Below are 20,216 nucleotides of genomic sequence, written 5' to 3'. Positions count from 1 at the left end.
ACAAAGGCCAAGAACGGCAAAAGGTCAAATGAATACAATAATGACATTTATATATCAGAAAAAAATGACATCCAATTGAAATCAAATTAACTAACTGGGCAAATGAATGAAAGTCAAACTGTTCTAAAATAATCTTTTCCAATTCAACACGACTACATGAGTGTGGTGGTACTTTTCCACTCGACTTGTCGTCACAGCTTTAGAGATAAGCGTTGCTATTTAGTCTTAACCCTAAGCTGTAGTGTTTATTGTGTTCCACCTCTTACACATTAGAACATTTCACTTCAAATACGTGTGTTTTTGTTGTGTTTTTTATTTTTTTATTTAGGTCTTTGCCAATTATTTTTTATTATTTTCTCCCAATTTGATATGCCTAATTATTTTTTTAGGCTCAGCTCACCGCTACCATGCATACACTGACTCAGGAGCGGCGAAGATGAACACATGCTGTCCTCTGACGTGTATGCTGTCAGCTGACCACTTTTTCACACTGCGGACTCGCCATGCAGCCACCCAGGAGCTACAGTGTCAGAGGAAAATGCAGCTCTGGGCAGCTTACAGGCAATCTCCCAGGCACCTGGACAGACTACAAGGGTTGCTGGTGTGCAGTGAACCAAGGACATCCTGGCCGACCTAAACCCTCCCCTCCTTGGGTGACGCTCGGCCAAATGTGCGCAGCCCCCTGGGAGCTCCCGTCCATGGTCTGCTGTGTAATAGCCTGGACTTGAACTGATGATGTCCAGGTTATAGGGCACATCCTTCACTCCATGTAGAGTGCCTTTACTGGATACGCCACTTGGGAGCCCCCTCAAATACATGCTCTACTCTTGAAAAAGTCTCTGCTAGTATGGAAAGACTTTCCTCCATGTCTGTCCCTATTATTTGTGACTACAATGTTCATAATATGTGATGGAAACTGACAGTCTTCTCTCAAGCAAAGATGTATCAGTTTCCAAAGTGTGTGTGGTTTTGTGATGTTGATTAATGTCACCTGGGGGTTAGGTTGACTGAGCATCAAACTCTTTTCAACTATGACCAGAGACAGATCTGAACTCAGGCTGAGAAAGACATAAGCACAGTAAATTGTAACCGATACAACTTTTTCAGTTATAGCTCCCCTTGGGATGCAAGCCTTTCATTTTCTAAAACAAAATTTAATTCAAGAATCTCCACTAGAAGACAGTGTTGACAAATAGCAGGAGATTTCACTTGTTGGGCACTTAAAAGATAAGAGTAGCTCTACAGTAATATAAAATGTTTAATACCTATATGATTGAAAAACACAGCTAAAGTAATAAATACATATTTTCTGTAAAAAGGAGAATAAAAGAGAATACAGCTCTTACATGTATGCAGGTTAGGAGAATTGCCAGCCATGAAGTAGGTAAAGACTGAAACTGTGGTGTTGTTGCAGAGTCCAGGACATCAGGGGGAATGACAGGATCATCAACGGTCGATGCTAAACTCTGGGTAATCTCCATGGAGGAATTCTGTGGATAAAGAAAGACTGTATTACACTATTTGGCCACAGATGGTAATAAGTAGAAGCAAAAAATAGACAAATGTACAATCATAAAGTGCTAATGCAGGTTTATGACAGAGTTTGGGGAGGATGCGTGCATATGTGTGTGGGTGTGTGGTGATGGAAATAGTTTTTAATTGGAGATGGTATGATGGGGACCAAGAGGACACAGTTTGTGTGGGAGAAGCGAGACAACAAGCAGTGCAAGGGTTGAAAAGCACAGACAGCAGGGCTTTACCGGGCAAACTTAAGCTCTGGTGCTTTGCAAAATAGGCTGATCCCTGGAGCCAGCATTACACTTCAACCATCAACACCAGGCAGAAGGATGTCTACATCATCAGATGGAAAGAAACTCAGTAAAATAAGTTTACAGTAAAATAAGTTATGTCTTAGTTGGTGTTTATTTTGGCGAAAGCCAAGTCCAATGTCAGCATGAAGTTTTAACACCTACTCTCATGTAAAGGAAATCATGTTTAATTGTTTAAGTGATGAATTGTGTGATTGTTTGAATGGAAAAAAGTGTGGAATGTAGCTAGGTGGTGATTGGATATTTCATTGTCAATCACCCCTGGCCACATGGTATAAAAGAGAACAAAGGAGTGTTTGTGGGGGGTAGGTTAGTTGAGTGAGAGGCTGAGTGCAGCAAGGTGTGCTCTCAGTCTGAGCACCGTGATAGCTAAGGTGACCATATGGCTCTGTGTTCAGCGGGACAGTTCAGGCTTTTCAACTCACAACCCAATGCATTCTGGTAAGCGTTGTCCTGCTTCTCAAAGGAAAGAATGTTACCAGAGACAGGTAAAATACAACAGAATGCATTGGGTTGTAAGTTGAAAAACCTGAACTCACAAAAAGGGAGACAAAACCGAACCAGGTAACTACAGACCAATAAGCCTGACTTCTATTATATGTAAACTTATTGAAACTATAATGAGATCCAAAATGGATAATTACCTATATGGTAACAGTATCCTGGGAGACAGTCAGCATGGTTTTAGGAAAGAGAGATCGTATCTAACTAACCTTGATTTTTTTTTGAGGATGCAACACCGACAATGGATAATTGCATATGACATGGTTCACTTAGATTTCAAGAAAGCTTTTAATGTAGTCCAGCATAAACGATTAATTCTTAAACTGAATGCATTATGGAATCAAGGAAATGCATGCACATGGATTAGGGAGTGGTTAACATGTAGAAAACAGAAAGTACTGATTCGAGGAGAAACCTCAAAATGGAGTGAGGTAAGCAGTGGAGTACCACAGGGATCATTATTAGGTTCTCTGGTCTTCCTAATCTACATTAATGACTTAGATTCTCGTATAGTAAGCAAACTTGTTAAAAAATTTGCAGATGACACAAAAACAGGAGTGGCTAACACCATTGCAGCAGCAAAGGTATTTCAAAATGATCTAGACAGCATTGAGAACTGGGCAGACACATGGCAAATTACATTTAATTGAGAAAAGTGTAAGGTATTGCACGCAGGCAATAAAAATGTGCATTATAAATACCATATGGGAGCTAATGAAATTGAAGAAGGAATCCATAAAAAAGATCTAGGAGTTTATGTTGACTTGGAGATTTCTTCATCTAGGCAATGTGGGGAAGCTATAAAAAAGGCCAACAAGATGCTTGGATATATAGTGAAAAGTTTTGAATTCAAAACCAGGGACCTAATGTTAAAACTTTACAATGCATTAGTAAGAGCTGATCTTGAATATTGAGTTCAGTTCTGGTCACCTCGTTGCAAAAGAATATTGTTGGTTTACAAACAGTGCAAAGAAGAGCGATCAAAATTATTCTGGATTTAAAAGGCATGTGCAGACCGCCTAAAATAATTGAATCTGTTCATTCTTGAACAAAAAAAGATTACTGACCAGGGGTCACAAATGGCGATTAGATAAAGGGGCATTCAGAACAGAAAATAGGAGCTACTTTTTTACACAGAGAATTGTGAAAGTCTGGAACCAACTCCCCAGTAATGTTGTTGAAGCTGACACCTTGGGATCCTTCAAGAAGCTGCTTGATGAGATTCTGGGATCAATAAGCTGCTAACAACCAAACGAGCAAGATGGGCTGAATGGCCTCCTCTCGTTTGTAGACTTTATTGTGAACTGTCCCAAACTGTCTCGCTGAACACGGAGCATTATGGTCACCTTAGTGATGGCTCAGCTCAGGTGTTGTTTTGTTTTGAATTGTTTTTGTTTAACCCTTTTATTTTGAGTTTGTGTATTGTTAATAAAAGTTAATACATCTCTACAGGCACTCTCCCGCTCCCACTGTCAAAGCTGATGAACGGCAAGAAGCAGACTCTGTAAAGAGTAAAGATCGTAAAGATGACACTGGCTGCGAAACAAGGACTGCGACTATATTGTCGTTTTGTTATACACAAATAAGCTTTCTTGATTTGAAAAATGTCTTGAATGATACCAACAAATTCTTACACTATTTGATTTGATTGAATGAGTAGTACACACAAGCTTCAATATGAAAGCTGAACATTAATGTCAATAAACAACAAGTTTCTAATGAAAAAAAGTGAAAATGGGCTTCTGTTATTTTAAATACCACTGCTTCTGATTTTACTACTGCTTAATAACAGGAAGAACATTTTACTTAGGTTTTGAAATGTATTCATGCCTGCTAACTTCCCCAATTCAAAAAAATATATAAAAACAATAATAACGGTCTGGTTCTCCCTTGCCTTTTTTCAATGAATAGAATTTAATTAATAGAGAATAAAAACAAACCAAGCTAACAACGATCTAGCCTAAATAGAATTGTTATTTATTTATTTATTTTTTTGCAATCTCCACAGATCTCTGGCTCTTTTGTACTCACAGAGCTGACAATGTTAGATATAGCTAGGCAGTACTACAGTGCAGACCATGGGTCAAACCAATGTTTGTGTAGGGTGTTGTCTATCTTTATTAATTTTTTTTTTTTTTTATCAATGTCAACCTTCTGGAGTCACCTGAATGTCTTACCATGTTTTATTTCATTCCCCTTTAAACTGTTTAAATGCCAAGCCATAAGAAAGCGCATATACACAGAGCAAAAAAAGTGGATGGGCAAAATTGAATTAAGCACTGTCTGTACAGAAATGTGACATTAGCAGCTGTTTACCAATGCAGTAGAAGAAACAAAAGCCATATTCTCATTACATTGTTAAGTCAGGCACGTTTCTACATTTTCTGACCATACTGAAGTCACTGCACTGCTACCTACAGCACACTAAGGAAAATTGTATTGCCAATTAAAACTGGATTGTCAATAAATTCAACTGACAATAATGTAAAGTGTAACAAACACATCTGAACATGCCTTTCAGACATTTAAAGGCTGACTTGCAACAACAACAACAATAATAATAATAATAATAATAATAATAATAATAATAATAATAATAATAATAATAATAAAACAATAGCAGTTTGTTCTGGGTGCTGCTTACATTTATGCAAAAAAAAAAAAAAAAAAAAGCCATCCAACATATAGACTACATGGTACTCAATTCTGGACCTTGAGATCTATTCCAGCCTTGGTCTTTATTCCAACCAGGTCCTAAATTAGTTCATTTACCTACTTTAGAACCTGCTTGGAGTAAAAACCTGGATTGGACTAGATATCGAAATGAGTGCCACTGAGGAAATCTTTGCATTTCAGCTAGGGTTGCCACCTGTTACATACTTTATGGAATCGTTCAAAAAAGCAACGCTCCACTTCAGGTAAGAACGCAATTTGTTCTAGGTCTTTTTTTTTTTTTTAATTTAATTTAATTTTTTTTAACTCATAGTTTCCAACTGTTCATCATTAACCCTGCTGGGTTTCATCACTTTAGTTCAGATTCCATTTCACATTTTACTTGTTACACCACTGAGATGAGAACCTGTGCCAATATTTACACGATATTCAACACGAAAACCAAAAATCTGCTTCCTGCGTCATAACTCCCACGCACATTCAATGTGAATAAAGCCTCATGATATAATATATCATCATCATCCTTTTAAAATACACTTCTGGATGAAGGCCTCCCCAAGATTCTTCCACAAAAGCCTATCTGCTGCGTCCCTCCTCCATGTGTTTCCTAATTTCATCTTGATTATATATTATTTTTTATTTGTTTTAAACACATGTTTTTTAGGAAAGGACTGATGGAACAACTTCATCATGACATTGTTGTGCTCCTATACACTAAAGAAGAAGTGCAAACAAATGCAAAGCTACTGGGAAGAATGGGGAAAAAACCCAGGGAAATGTGATGCGAAACAACGTGTAGCTGGAGAGGTGCATATTCAAAATTTTAACCCAGATGTCTGAATTGTAATTTCAAGTGACCTACAGTATATGTAGGACTATAGGCATATCTAGGTTAAATTCTGGTATTGTCACAAACTATGGAATGGTTGATCTATTGGTAAAAACAAATGTAATATACAGGTGATAGTATGATGAATTAGTATTATAAAATGAGATTAACTACACATGGGGTAGATCTAGTAATGATTGCACAAGAAACTTTAATTTCAAGCCCCTCACCTCAATCGGAGATGCTTAATAACATGTAGATGCACTGTATTTACCATAAAAATGGTTGAATAAGTCGATTCTCTAGGCATTTTTGCGTGGCCCTTAAATGAGAGGAGCGACGAATACACCGGTGCGATGTATGCACTAGTGTGTAATATTAAACTACTACAGCCACGGTTGTAATGGCTCACACAAAATTAATTGCCAACAACCAGATTTGTTTGTTCAGGATCTAGGGCATTCAGATCATGTTGCTAGGTAGAAATACAAAACCACTGTTCTAATTAAGAACATAAGAACATAAGAAAGTTTACAAACGAGAGGAGGCCATTCGGCCCATCTTGCTCGTTTGGTTGTTAGTAGCTTATTGATCCCAAAATCTCATCAAGCAGCTTCTTGAAGGATCCCAGGGTGTCAGCTTCAACAACATTACTGGGGAGTTGATTCCAGACCCTCACAATTCTCTGTGTAAAAAAGTGTCTCCTATTTTCTGTTTTGAATGCCCCTTTTTCTAAACTCCATTTGTGACCCCTGGTCCTTGTTTCTTTTTTCAGGCTGAAAAAGTCCCTTGGGTCGACACTGTCAATACCTTTTAGAATTTTGAATGCTTGAATTAGGTCGCCACGTAGTCTTCTTTGTTCAAGACTGAACAGATTCAATTCTTTTAGCCTGTCTGCATATGACATGCCTTTTAAGCCCGGAATAATTCTGGTCGCTCTTCTTTGCACTCTTTCTAGAGCAGCAATATCCTTTTTATAGCGAGGTGACCAGAACTGCACACAATATTCAAGATGAGGTCTTACAAGTGCATTGTACAGTTTTAACATTACTTCCCTTGATTTAAATTCAACACTTTTCACAATGTATCCGAGCATCTTGTTAGCCTTTTTTATAGCTTCCCCACATTGCCTAGATGAAGACATTTCTGAGTCAACAAAAACTCCTAGGTCTTTTTCATAGATTCCTTCTCCAATTTCAATATCTCCCATATGATATTTATAATGTACATTTTTATTTCCTGCGTGCAGTACCTTACACTTTTCTCTATTAAATGTCATTTGCCATGTGTCTGCCCAGTTCTGAATCTTGTCTAGATCATTTTGAATGACCTTTGCTGCTGCAACAGTGTTTGCCACTCCTCCTACTTTTGTGTCGTCTGCAAATTTAACAAGTTTGCTTACTATACCAGAATCTAAATCATTAATGTAGATTAGGAATAGCAGAGGACCTAATACTGATCCCTGTGGTACACCGCTGGTTACCACACTCCATTCTGAGGTTTTTCCTCTAATCAGTACTTTCTGTTTTCTACATGTTAACCACTCCCTAATCCATGTACATGTGTTTCCTTGAATCCCAACTGCGTTCAGTTTGAGAATTAATCTTTTGTGCGGGACTTTGTCAAAAGCTTTCTGGAAATCTAAATAAACCATGTCATATGCTTTGCAATTATCCATTATCGATGTTGCATCCTCAAAAAAATCAAGCAAGTTAGTTAGGCACGATCTCCCTTTCCTAAAACCATGTTGACTGTCTCCCAGTACCCTGTTACCATATAGGTAATTTTCCATTTTGGATCTTATTATAGTTTCCATAAGTTTGCATATAATAGAAGTCAGGCTTACTGGTCTGTAGTTACCTGGTTCAGTTTTGTTTCCCTTTTTGTGGATCGGTATTACGTTTGCAATTTTCCAGTCTGTCGGTACCACCCCTGTGTCAAGAGACTGCTGCATGATCTTGGTTAGCGGTTTGTAAATTACTTCTTTCATTTCTTTGAGTACTACTGGGAGGATCTCATCCGGCCCAGGGGATTTGTTTATTTTAAGAGCTCCTAGTCCCTTTAACACTTCTGCCTCAGTTATGCTAAAGTTATTTAAAACTGGATAGGAACTGGATGACATGTGGGGCATGTTGTCAGTATCTTCCTTTGTAAAAACTTGTGAAAAGTAATCATTTAACATATTTGCTATTTTTTTTTTCTTCCTCTACGATTTTGCCATTTGTATCTCTTAAACATTTAATCTCCTCTTTGAATGTTCTCTTGCTGTTGTAATATTGGAAAAACATTTTGGAATTGGTTTTAGCTCCCTTAGCAATGTTCATTTCTATTTCTCTCTTGGCCTTTCTAACTTCCTTTTTGACTTGCGTTTGCAGTTCCGTGTACTCTTTCTGCGTACTTTCTTTTTGGTCCTTTTTTAATGCTCTGTAAAGTGCCTTTTTTTTTCGCTGAATATTTTTTTTAATTGATCTATTAAACCATTTTGGCAATTTAGTTTTACATTTAGATTTGTCTACTTTAGGGATGTAATTGTTTTGCGCCTCTAGTACTACATTTTTGAAGAACAACCATCCTTCTTCTGTGGGTGTTTTCTCTATTTTACTCCAATCTACTTCTGTTAGTCTCTGTTTCATACCTTCATAGTTTGCTTTTCTAAAATTGTAAACCTTAACTTTAGTCTTTACTTTTGGGGATTTAAAAAACACTTCAAATGAGACCATGTTATGGTCTGAGTTTGCCAGTGGTTCTCTGACCTCTGTTTTAGTTATTCTATCTTCGTTATTTGAAAAGACTAAATCAAGGCATGCCTCCCCTCTAGTGGGTGCCTTCACAAATTGTGTTAGGAAGCAGTCATTTGTCATTTCCACCATTTCTATTTCATCCTTCGCGCTACCCACCGGGTTTTCCCATTTTATTTGGGGGAAGTTGAAATCCCCCATTAGTATGGCTTCTCCTTTGCTACACACATTTCTAATGTCATTGTATAACAGATTATTGTGCTCACCGTCTGAATCTGGTGGTCTATAGCATGCTCCTATTATTATGCCTTTTGAATTTTTGTCTGTTATTCTGACCCATATTGATTCGGTTTTATTTTCTTTGTCCAGGTTTAACCCCTGGGCTTCAAGACTGTTTCTTATGTATAGCGCTACCCCTCCTCCTCTTCTGTCCTGCCTGTCTTTCCTATACAGTGTATACCCACAAATATTATATTCGTCCCCATCACTCTCAGATAACCACGTTTCTGTAACACCTATCACATCATAATTACCTGTTAGTGCAGTAGCTTCAAGTTCTAGAATTTTGTTTCTGATACTTCTAGCATTTAGATAAATACATTTAATGGTTGTCTTACCTGAGTTGTTGTTCTTGTTTTGATGCGGTCTCCCTTCTGTTTTTTTGTTGATTTCTCCCCCCTTCCTTTCTAGTTTAAATGCTTCCGAATTAAAAGTTTTAATTTCTTACTCTCAATACCTTTAGTCATTTTGAAAGTTAAAAAGCTTTCAGACTCAACTGACCTCTGCTCAAAAACGTCACAGCTAGTTTTAACACAGTAGTTGTCAGTTTCTTTGAATTTCCTTATTCCCACTCTCCCGAGCCATTGATTTTTCAACATTCAACTTGAACCTGCCCCTGGGATCTGTACCAAACAGCTATTGGTTAGAAAGCAGAGTAGTGCCTTTTAAGTGTTCCGTTCGTTGTAACTGCAATGCTATAATAATGCAGGTGACTTTGAGACTGAATAAAGTAGGACAGTAAGAAAAAAAAAATATTCTACTCAACCAGTTTGAAATTGTGCGTTGTTGAATTTGTCAAAATACACGTTAATCGCAATGCTGAAAAAACAGTACCTGACTGGAGATGAAACAAAGACAAACTTAAAATGGCCAGAGAAAAACAATCTGACAGGAGGAAAGTGTTTATGGCCAGATGTACGAAACATTTTGTTAGAATGGAGTGCTTTGAATGACTTTAATACATACTGTAACTTGTTCTACATGTCAGTGCAACGCAGTGGTACACTTGTAAAGTATGTGTATGGTTATGATTAACAAAACAAAATGAATGTATTTGCACAGCTGGTAATTGAATGCAATTGTACTGTATGCAACACTAAAATGTTTTGTTTACTGGTTATTAGATTGGTAATGTTTAGTTATTTTATTTTATTGCTTTTGTAACTGAAGAAGCAGCACTGTTTAATACTTTTCTTTAAAATTTGAATTAATACAATGAATTTGTAAGACAATGCAGCTGGAACTATTGTCTAAGTATGGTTTTCAAAAAAGAAATGTTTAGTAAAGCAATGAAGATATGTTCTTGAACTTGTTTGGGTACTTGATAAGCTAAAATAAAATACTGGTAGTTATGTGATATGCGATGTATAACTTGATTTTACGCTCTGTTAATTGTTACTTTTTAAACTTTGAAAAAATAATCGTTTCTAGCAGTTTAACAAAAAAAAAAAAAACAACACTGTAAAATTATTAATGGAATAAAATGTTGCAAACAAGTGTTATTCGAAACTAAACCTGTGTGTCTTTGTTTATTTACAATTGTTGCGCATGCAGAAAAAAAAAATGTAAAAAAAGTATTTTAAACACAAAAGAGGAGTTTCCTTCTCAAAAAGGTTGGAGTGACTTTTAAGCCAGTGCCACCTATGATTTGTACGGTAAATTCTGGTAAAAGGACAATTTGAGCCTGCCTGTTATTAGTCTAATGCAGCCTCCTATCCTTTCAAAGCCAAGCATTAGTTCTATAAACCATACTATTTCAGTAAATATAAGTGTTGCAAAATATGCCAAGTGTTAAATTCCATAATGTCAATTCCTCTTTATTTATTTATTTTTTTATTGAGAACTGTGCACAAGTGCCATGAAATACCATTAATAAAGATTGCAGAAAAGAACACAATTTAGTGTATGGAAAATTACAGTATACAACATACATGCTGTACAAGATAGCAGACATACTTTTTATACTGTGTTTCTTTCGTGATTATTTGGAATTTGTGGACTAGCACTGATGGATCTCAGACCACTGGACTTTACCAGACAGTTAAATAATTGTTAAGCCCTGATATATGTGTGTGTGTGTGTGTGTGTGTGTGTATATATATATATATATATATATATATATATATATATATATATATATATATATATATATATATATATATATATATATATCACTTTTTAGTGCTTTTAGTGCTTACTTTTTAGTGCTTACTGTTACCACACCAAAGAATACATATGTAGGAATAATTAACAACCTAAACAGTATTTAGTTTCCTTTTTTTCCTTTTAATCTTATAAAATAAGTTATCACATTTCTATTTACTACAGAAATCAAAAGTGTTTATACACACATCCAATAATCAAAAAGGTGCAGGGCACAAATTAGTCCAGACAAGTCAAAAAATAGAATGCCCGCACACTTATGAAGCGCCACATTTTTTAATTAGTTTAAAAACACCATGCAATCAGGTAAAATCACGTTTCCATCTATAGAAGATCTTCATCGGGATATGAGATCATGTTGCAGCAAGCTTGTCTTAAATAATGAGGTGTTCTAAAACTTTCTGGCCATCACATACTTATATATATAATATATATATAATATATATTATATATAGTATACATATATATATATATATATATATATAAAACATTTAAATCTCAGTTGAATATGGTATTACATAGTACTTTGGTAAAGCTGGTTCATTGAACCTCGACCAGCTGGCTCAACCACAGTCAAATGCAAAAAAAAAAAAAAAAAAAAGTCACACTAACATTATTTAAAAAGTGACACTAACATTATTTAATGTTTATGATAGTAACTTTAGTAACCCTGTCTCAGCATAGAAAATAGTTTAAGCACGTACTTGTTTTGCCGCGGTTCTTTCTGTATCCATTCCCCCTTTTATTTTTTTGTATTGTTTTATCATTAACTGAGAAAAGAACAATTGCACAGAAGCCAACATCTCATCTATTTATCCTTGAGCAGACGAAAAGTTGTTGATGATGAGTTCTTGACTTCCGTATTCCTCGCTCCTCACACTATTTTCATTGGTCTATACACAGAAGGGTCTTGCCTCAGACGTTCTTTGTGTAAGATATTTGGCATAATGTTGAGTACTGTAGCTGCCTGTCGTTCTGCAGCAAAACAGAAGAGGAACCTGCATTTGTAATTTCCTCTTTTCCATTTTCACATACTTCCTAAAAGGCACTCTAGGATTTTGTACAGTACAGCATTGTTCAGAGGTTGCAATGTGTATTTACACCGTCATATAACACAGTGGCACACCAAGCATATTTTTATTATTTATTTATTTATTTATTTATTTTATTTTTACTTTTTTTGGGGGGGGGGGGGGGGGGGGGGGATAGTTGGGGAACATTGTCAGAGCAGAAGGAAGCAAATTTTCTTCCAGGACAACCTTGTACTTGGCTTGATTCATGCGTCCTTCACAAAGACAAATCTGCCCGATTCCAGCCTTGCTGAAGCACCCCCAGATGAGTCCAATTTTCAGCTTTGCCCAACACCTGGTCATCTAATGGTTAGACGGAGACCTGGAGAAGCCTAAAAGCCACAGTGTCTCGCACCCACTGTGAAATGTGGTGGAGGATCAGTGATGATCTGGGGGTGCTTCAGCAAGGCTGGAATCGGGCAGCTTTGGCATGAATCAAACCAAGTACAAGGTTGTCCTGGAAGAAAACTTGCTTCCTTCTGCTCTGACAGTGTTCCCCAACTCTGAGGATTGGTTTTTCCAGCAGGACAATGCTGAATCCCATTGAATACCTCTAGAATGTGATCAAGAGGAAGACGGATGGTCACAAGCCATCAAACAAAGTCGAGCTGCTTGAAGGTTTGCGCCAGGAGTTGCATAAAGTCACCCAACATCAATGTGAAAGACTGGTGGAGAGTATGCCAAGACGCATGAAAGCTGTAATTAAAAATCAGGGTTATTCCACCAAATATTGATTCTGAACTCTTCCTAAGTTAAAACATTAGTATTGTGTTGTTTAAAAATGAATCTGAACTTATTTTTAATAAATATAAAAATATCTATATATATTGAATAGGTTATAACTTATCCAATAGTGCTTTCCAATATTACAACAGCAAGAGAACATTCAAAGAGGAGATTAAATGTTTAAGAGATACAAATGGCAAAATCGTAGATGAAGAAAAAAAAATAGCAAATATGTTAAATGATTACTTTTCACAAGTTTTTACAAAGGAAGATACTGACAACATGCCCCACATGTCATCCAGTTCCTATCCAGTTTTAAATAACTTTAGCATAACTGAGGCAGAAGTGTTAAAGGGACTAGGAGCTCTTAAAATAAACAAATCCCCTGGGCCGGATGAGATCCTCCCAGTAGTACTCAAAGAAATGAAAGAAGTAATTTACAAACCGCTAACCAAGATCATGCAGCAGTCTCTTGACACAGGGGTGGTACCAACAGACTGGAAAATTGCAAACGTAATACCGATCCACAAAAAGGGAAACAAAACTGAACCAGGTAACTACAGACCAGTAAGCCTGACTTCTATTATATGCAAACTTATGGAAACTATAATAAGATCCAAAATGGAAAATTACCTATATGGTAACAGGGTACTGGGAGACAGTCAACATGGTTTTAGGAAAGGGAGATTTTTGCTTGATTTTTTTGAGGATGCAACATCCATAATGGATAATTGCAAAGCATATGACATGGTTTATTTAGATTTCCAGAAAGCATTTGACAAAGTCCCGCACAAAAGATTAATTCTCAAACTGAACGCAGTTGGGATTCAAGGAAACACATGTACATGGATTAGGGAGTGGTTAATATGTAGAAAACAGAAAGTACTGATTAGAGGAAAAACCTCAGAATGGAGTGTGGTAACCAGCGGTGTACCACAGGGATCAGTATTAGGTCCTCTGCTATTCCTAATCTACATTAATGATTTAGATTCTGGTATAGTAAGCAAACTTGTTAAATTTGCAGACGACACAAAAGTAGGAGGAGTGGCAAACACTGTTGCAGCAGCAAAGGTCATTCAAAATGATCTAGACAAGATTCAGAACTGGGCAGACACATGGCAAATGACATTTAATAGAGAAAAGTGTAAGGTACTGCACGCAGGAAATAAAAATGTACATTATAAATATCATATGGGAGATACTGAAATTGGAGAAGGAATCTATGAAAAAGACCTAGGAGTTTTTGTTGACTCAGAAATGTCTTCATCTAGACAATGTGGGGAAGCTATAAAAAAAGGCTAACAAGATGCTCAGATACATTGTGAAAAGTGTTGAATTTAAATCAAGGGAAGTAATGTTAAAACTGTACAATGCACTAGTAAGACCTCATCTTGAATATTGTGTTCAGTTCTGGTCACCTCGCTATAAAAAAGATATTGCTGCTCTAGAAAGAGTGCAAAGAAGAGCGACCAGAATTATTCCAGGCATGTCATATGCAGACAGGCTAAAAGAATTGAATCTGTTCAGTCTTGAACAAAGAAGACTACGTGGCGACCTAATTCAAGCATTCAAAATTCTAAAAGGTATTGACAGTGTCGACCCAAGGGACTTTTTCAGCCTGAAAAAAGAAACAAGGACCAGGGGTCACAAATGGAGATTAGACAAAGGGGCATTCAGAACAGAAAATAGGAGGCACTTTTTTACACAGAGAATTGTGAGGGTCTGGAATCAACTCCCCAGTAATGTTGTTGAAGCTGACACCCTGGGATCCTTCAAGAAGCTGCTTGATGAGATTTTGGGATCAATAAGCTACTAACAACCAAACGAGCAAGATGGGCCGAATGGCCTCCTCTCGTTTGTAAACTTTCTTATGTTCTTATGTTCTTATTTTCTTTGCATTATTCAAGGTCTGACAACACTGCATCTTTTTTGTTATTTTGACCAGTTGTCATTTTCTGCAAATAAATGCTCTAAATGACAATATTTTTATTTGGAATTTGGGAGAAATGTTGTCAGTAGTTTATAGAATTTTGCACAAAAATGTTCATTTTACCCAAACACATACCTATAAATAGTAAAATATATAAACTGATAATTTTGCAGTGGTCTCTTAATTTTTTCCAGATATATATATATATATATATATATATATATATATATATATATATATTGTTTTGTTCTCGTTCCTCTCTGGCTTGGTCCCACTACAGCGCTTCCGCTGGCTCGTTTTTTGTCTTTAAGGGGCAAGTTTGAGGGAATAACAGAGCTTTCTTTTATAGGCCTAGCAATCCCCCAAGGCCTGCCTCTCAGCCACTCAGAGAGACGGAAAGCGAACACACCCTGTCTCCATCTCTCCGTGTCACTGCCATGACTGACAGGCGGCTCTTACGAGGCTGCTGCCCTCTTCTTGTAGCACCATGCCTATGTCAGACAGTCAGCACAGATTTCCTCTGTTACATGACCTTATTAAATTTCACCTTGAAGAGGCAGGATTTCAAATAGAAGACCACAAAGATTTAAATCAGTTGTCAGATGATGAATATTTGACTCTGCGTTGGATAACTTGTGTCTTGTTATACGTGTTCTTGGAATAAACAGTGACGGCAAACAAAATACATTTCAATATGTTCCAATTTTGGAAGTTTTAAAGCTAGTTCTATAAAAAGAACACATATGGGATACTGTGAACAGGAGTTGTGAAAAAATATTTGGATGACTGTGGCAAAGTGGGTTGCAGTGCGCAGGTGTAAAGGTGATGCAGTGCTCCAAACAACAACAAACAACACAGTTCTGATGAAATGTTTTTAATTGTAATCTTAGGGTCAAAAATGACCAACAGAAAGTATAAATTAAATACAGGCAATACACAACAATGTGTACTGCTCTGTATAAGTAACACATGGGGCAGTCCCAAATAAAGTACACAGTAATCAAAAGACACATACACACACACACTACACATGCATGATCATCAGTCCTCTGTGAGTGCAGTCGTGCTCGTGGTGAATACACAATTTATCGTGCTCTGGTGCAGTGATGTTCCGGGTACGTGCTGGCCTCTGGCAACAACTCTGGAACATATTAGCCATCTAATCACAACAAGTAACAATTAGACAAACAAACAAAACACTCACCATACAATAATATGGGTCCTTCCGGGTTCAATGCTTTAACCAAAATGAAGGAACAGATAACGTTGCTTCGTCCCCTATTGTACTTCACACATGACCCCTTGGTAAATGATTGTAGCCACTCCTCCAATCTGCGGCTGCCACATTATTTCCCATCCGGGTCGATGAGTTAGTATACCGAAGCTCCGCCACCATGACTAGATTTAGCCTTCAGCCTTTATTAAATTATCTGAAAAAATTGTATAATGAAGGTTTGAATATCACTGTTTATGGAATAAATGTTAACATTTGTGGTGCACTAGACACAATATTGGAAGACAATTTATCAGCTCATAGCTGGATTTAAGTGTTGTTTTAACAGCAGAAGGATATGTTGCTTCTGCATGACACTGGATAGAGAAATAAACGAGAATTTAAATAAGGAAGATGTCATCATTCGCTCTACAGATGTGTACAACTACCATGTAGTTGCACTGAAAGAAAATGCAGAAATTACAAAAAGTTCCTATGGAGTTGTCAGTGAATGCCCATTATATGAACTGGGTTATTTTGATGCTACAAAGGCTTTTGCTCCCAACATTATGCATGCTTTTTTGGATGGTGTTGTGCCTCTTGTCCTTTGAAAGGTTTTAAAAGCACTGCATGAACAATGTGTCATCTCTGTAAATAATGTCAGTGGAGAACTGGAAGCATTTCACTTTGGTGAAAATGACAAAAAATCAAAACCTGAAAATTACCTCCAAATAGATTAAGGAAGGACTGTCGGTTGCAGGGGTCTGCTATACAAAAGTGGTGCCTTTTTCACTTACTACCTTTTCTTATGAGTCAATAGATTCCGCAGAAGAAAATCACTGGGAAGTGTATGTAATTTACAGAGACATTGAAGACATAATGCCTTATCACAGTCTTCTAATTGGAGAATTTCTGAGCTGCTTTAAATTAATGTTTCCTCAGTCATTTGCTCAAAAAGTTAATTATTTAATTCCCTACTCAAGGTTTATTGCTGAGATTTTGGTGTTTTTGTTTTGAAGGTAAACACCAATGCTTAAAAAAATTGGCAGGTAATTTATGCAATTTTAAAAACATTTATTTGACATTGGCCAAAAGACATCAATTGCGACAGTGCTGGGACTTCACATTTGTGGATATTCTCCAGCAAAACGGATATAAGAACATAAGAACATAAGAAAGTTTACAAACGAGAGGAGGCCATTCGGCCCATCTTGCTCGTTTGGTTGTTAGTAGCTTATTGATCCCAAAATCTCATCATGCAGCTTCTTGAAGGATCCCAGGGTGTCAGCTTCAACAACATTACTGGGGAGTTGATTCCAGACCCTCACGATTCTCTGTGTAAAAAAGTGTCTCCTATTTTCTGTTCTGAATGCCCCTTTGTCTAATCTCCATTTGTGACCCCTGGTCCTTGTTTCTTTTTTCAGGCTGAAAAAGTCCCTTGGGTCGACACTGTCAATATCTTTTAGAATTTTGAATGCTTGAATTAGGTCGCCACGTAGTCTTCTTTGTTCAAGACTGAACAGATTCAATTCTTTTAGCCTGTCTGCATATGACATGCCTTTTAAGCCCGGAATAATTCTGGTCGCTCTTCTTTGCACTCTTTCTAGAGCAGCAATATCTTTTTTATAGCGAGGTGACCAGAACTGCACGCAATATTCAAGATGAGGTCTTACTAGTGCATTGTACAGTTTTAACATTACTTCCCTTGATTTAAATTCAACACTTTTCACAATGTATCCGAGCATCTTGTTAGCTTTTTTATAGCTTCCCCACATTGTCTAGATGAAGACATTTCTGAGTCAACAAAAACTCCTAGGTCTTTTTCATAGATTCCTTCTCCAATTTCTATACTGAAGGAGGGCGTCATGTTCCTGTTAGGTCACTGACCTCTGAATTGCAAAGATGAATTGTACAGAAATACAGCATTGAAAACAGTTCCATTCAACTGGAAGAGTATGTTTGGAAAGTGTAGACACTTCATATTGATAATGTAAAGTACACAGTGTATTCTATTGTTGGCATTTCTATGGTTGGCATTGAATATCCCAAAGGTATTGCACACACTGTTATTTATGGAGAAATACTGGCTAAAAATAAATGAAACACAAAACAAAACAGCAATAATGGTGTGTACATTACCACCTGCAAAGTGATAATTAGTAGAGCAGGTGTATAGCAGGTGCAGTAATCCAAAGAACAAGCAGGCAACAAAGTACGGGGGAAATAGCACTATGTAACACAATTTTTGTTCCTGGGTAGTAAGTGTTATTTTCTAATTGCTTATGTCTCAAAAGTATAGAAAATGGCTATTATTCCCCACAAACTTTGCTTTTGTGACCAGGACAGTGATATTTTGAAATTTATCTATTTCCAATGAGAAAACGGGCGAATTTGTGTCTTTTCGTTCACATAAAGTCAGAAAAAAACAACATATGAATCCAAATTAACATGTATTTATACTAAAGTAATACAAAAATGACTACAAAAGATTTAGAAGTGAGTAGTTTTTCGAGATTTACGATTATACTGTAAATCACTTTCAGGAATCAGCCCCCAAATGTAGTCTCCCATCATGTTCTCGTTATACTGTCCTTGGTAGAGGCGTTCAAAGTCCAGTATATCCTGGTGGAAGTGCTCGCCTTGCTCCTCCGAGTATGCTTCCATGTTCTCCTTGAATTTATCAAGATGAGCATCAAGGATATGGACTTTGAGGGACATCCTACAGCCCATTGTACCGTAGTTCTTCACCAGAGTCTCAACCAGCTCCACATAGTTTTCGGCCTTGTGATTGCCCAGGAAGCCCCAAGCCACTGTGACAAAGCTTTTCCAAGCCGCTTTCTCCTTACTAGTGAGCTTCTTGGGGAATTCATTGCACTCCAGGATCTTCTTTATCTGTGGTCTGACGAAGACACTGGCTTTGACCTTTGCCTCAGACAGCTTAGGGAAGAAGTCTTGAAGGTACTTGAAGGCTGCCAACTCCTTATCTAGAGCTCTGACAAATTGTTTCATAAGGCCCAATTTGATGTGCAGTGGTGGCATCAGCACCTTCCAGGGGTCCACCAGTGGCTCCCACTTGACGTTGTTCCACCCCACAGAGAACTCGGTCCGCTGTGGCCAGTCCCGCCTGTGGTAGTGCGCCTTGGTGTCCCTGCTCTCCCAAAGGCAAAGATAGCATGGAAACTTGGTAAAACCGCCTTGGAGACCCATCAGGAATGCTACCATTTTGAAGTCTCCTATGACCTCCCAGCCGTACTCATCATACTTCAAGGCATCCAGCAAGGTCTTGATGCTGTTGTAATCCTCTTGAGGTGCACCGAGTGAGCCAGGGGAAGAGACGGGTACTTGTTACCATTATGGAGCAGCACGGCTTTGAGGATTCTGGATGAGCTGTCAATGAAGAGGCGCCACTCATTCTGGTTACAGGCGATTCCGATTGCCTCGAACAGACTGGTCACATTGTGGCAAAAGCAGAGCCCATCTTGACGGGTGAAGAAGCTGGAAAAAGCTTGGTGACGCTTCCTCTGATCTGTGACTTGCACACTTTCATCCAACAAGTTCCATTGCTTGAGCCTAGACGTCAAAAGCTCAGCATTGGACTTGGTGAGACCAAGATCTCTAACCAAGTCATTGAGGTCTTTTTGGTTGGGGTAGTATGGGTTTCTCTCCTCAGCTCCACCTCTGAAATTGTCATCTGGATCTACAACGTCTTCCTCGCTCTCTGACTTGCTGCTCTCTTCTAAAGACGGCTGCTCTCTCTCCGGAGGAGTGGGTACGGGGAGCTCATAGCAGTGTGGCACCGGGCCGATGGATGCACGTAGGTCCAGATACGTGCTAGTAGGTGCATTCTTGCCAGTCCGATGTTTGGAAGGGTCCACCATGCAGAAGTAGCAGTTGCTTGAGTGGTCAGTGGGTTCCCGCCAAATTCTTGGAATAGTGAACTTCATGGCTCTCTTTTCCCCTCTGTACCATCTTACAAAAAAACATTTATTTCACCCATGACTAATGTGTAAGAGATTCTCGCAACATTTTTCATATATGATATATTTTTTCAATAACATTGAAAATTGTAAAACATTTTAAAATTAAAAACTTTTACAATTTAAAAAATTTTAACAAATTTTATAACATAAAATTTCAAGCAACAATTGTCCATCTTACCTTCCAAAGTTTTTTGCAGTGCTTGCAGGTGAAATGAGGTGCCCAGGGTTTGTCTTGATCCCCGACAGGCATTTCGAAATATGGCTTGTAGGCCTCACACATCT

At 37.6% G+C, this 20,216-nt stretch overlaps 1 protein-coding gene across 1 annotated transcript in view; it reads right to left on the bottom strand.

Annotated features, from left to right (window-relative positions):
* LOC121299829 (transmembrane protein 192-like) overlaps positions 1–11,936 on the bottom strand; it is a 36,803-nt gene extending 24,867 nt beyond the window's left edge. The window contains exons 1-2 of the mRNA XM_041227989.1: positions 11,720–11,936; positions 1,347–1,490 (exon numbers count right to left, since the gene is read on the bottom strand). Coding sequence (XP_041083923.1) covers positions 1,347–1,490; positions 11,720–11,818 — 243 coding nt within the window. The 5' untranslated portion in view covers positions 11,819–11,936. The remainder of the gene's footprint in view (positions 1–1,346; positions 1,491–11,719) is intronic.
* Between the last annotated feature and the right edge of the window lie 8,280 nt (positions 11,937–20,216).

Source organism: Polyodon spathula, chromosome 1 (genome assembly GCF_017654505.1).
Source record: "Polyodon spathula isolate WHYD16114869_AA chromosome 1, ASM1765450v1, whole genome shotgun sequence".
NCBI lineage: Eukaryota > Metazoa > Chordata > Actinopteri > Acipenseriformes > Polyodontidae > Polyodon > Polyodon spathula.
This window is presented reverse-complemented; position numbering and strand designations above follow the sequence as displayed.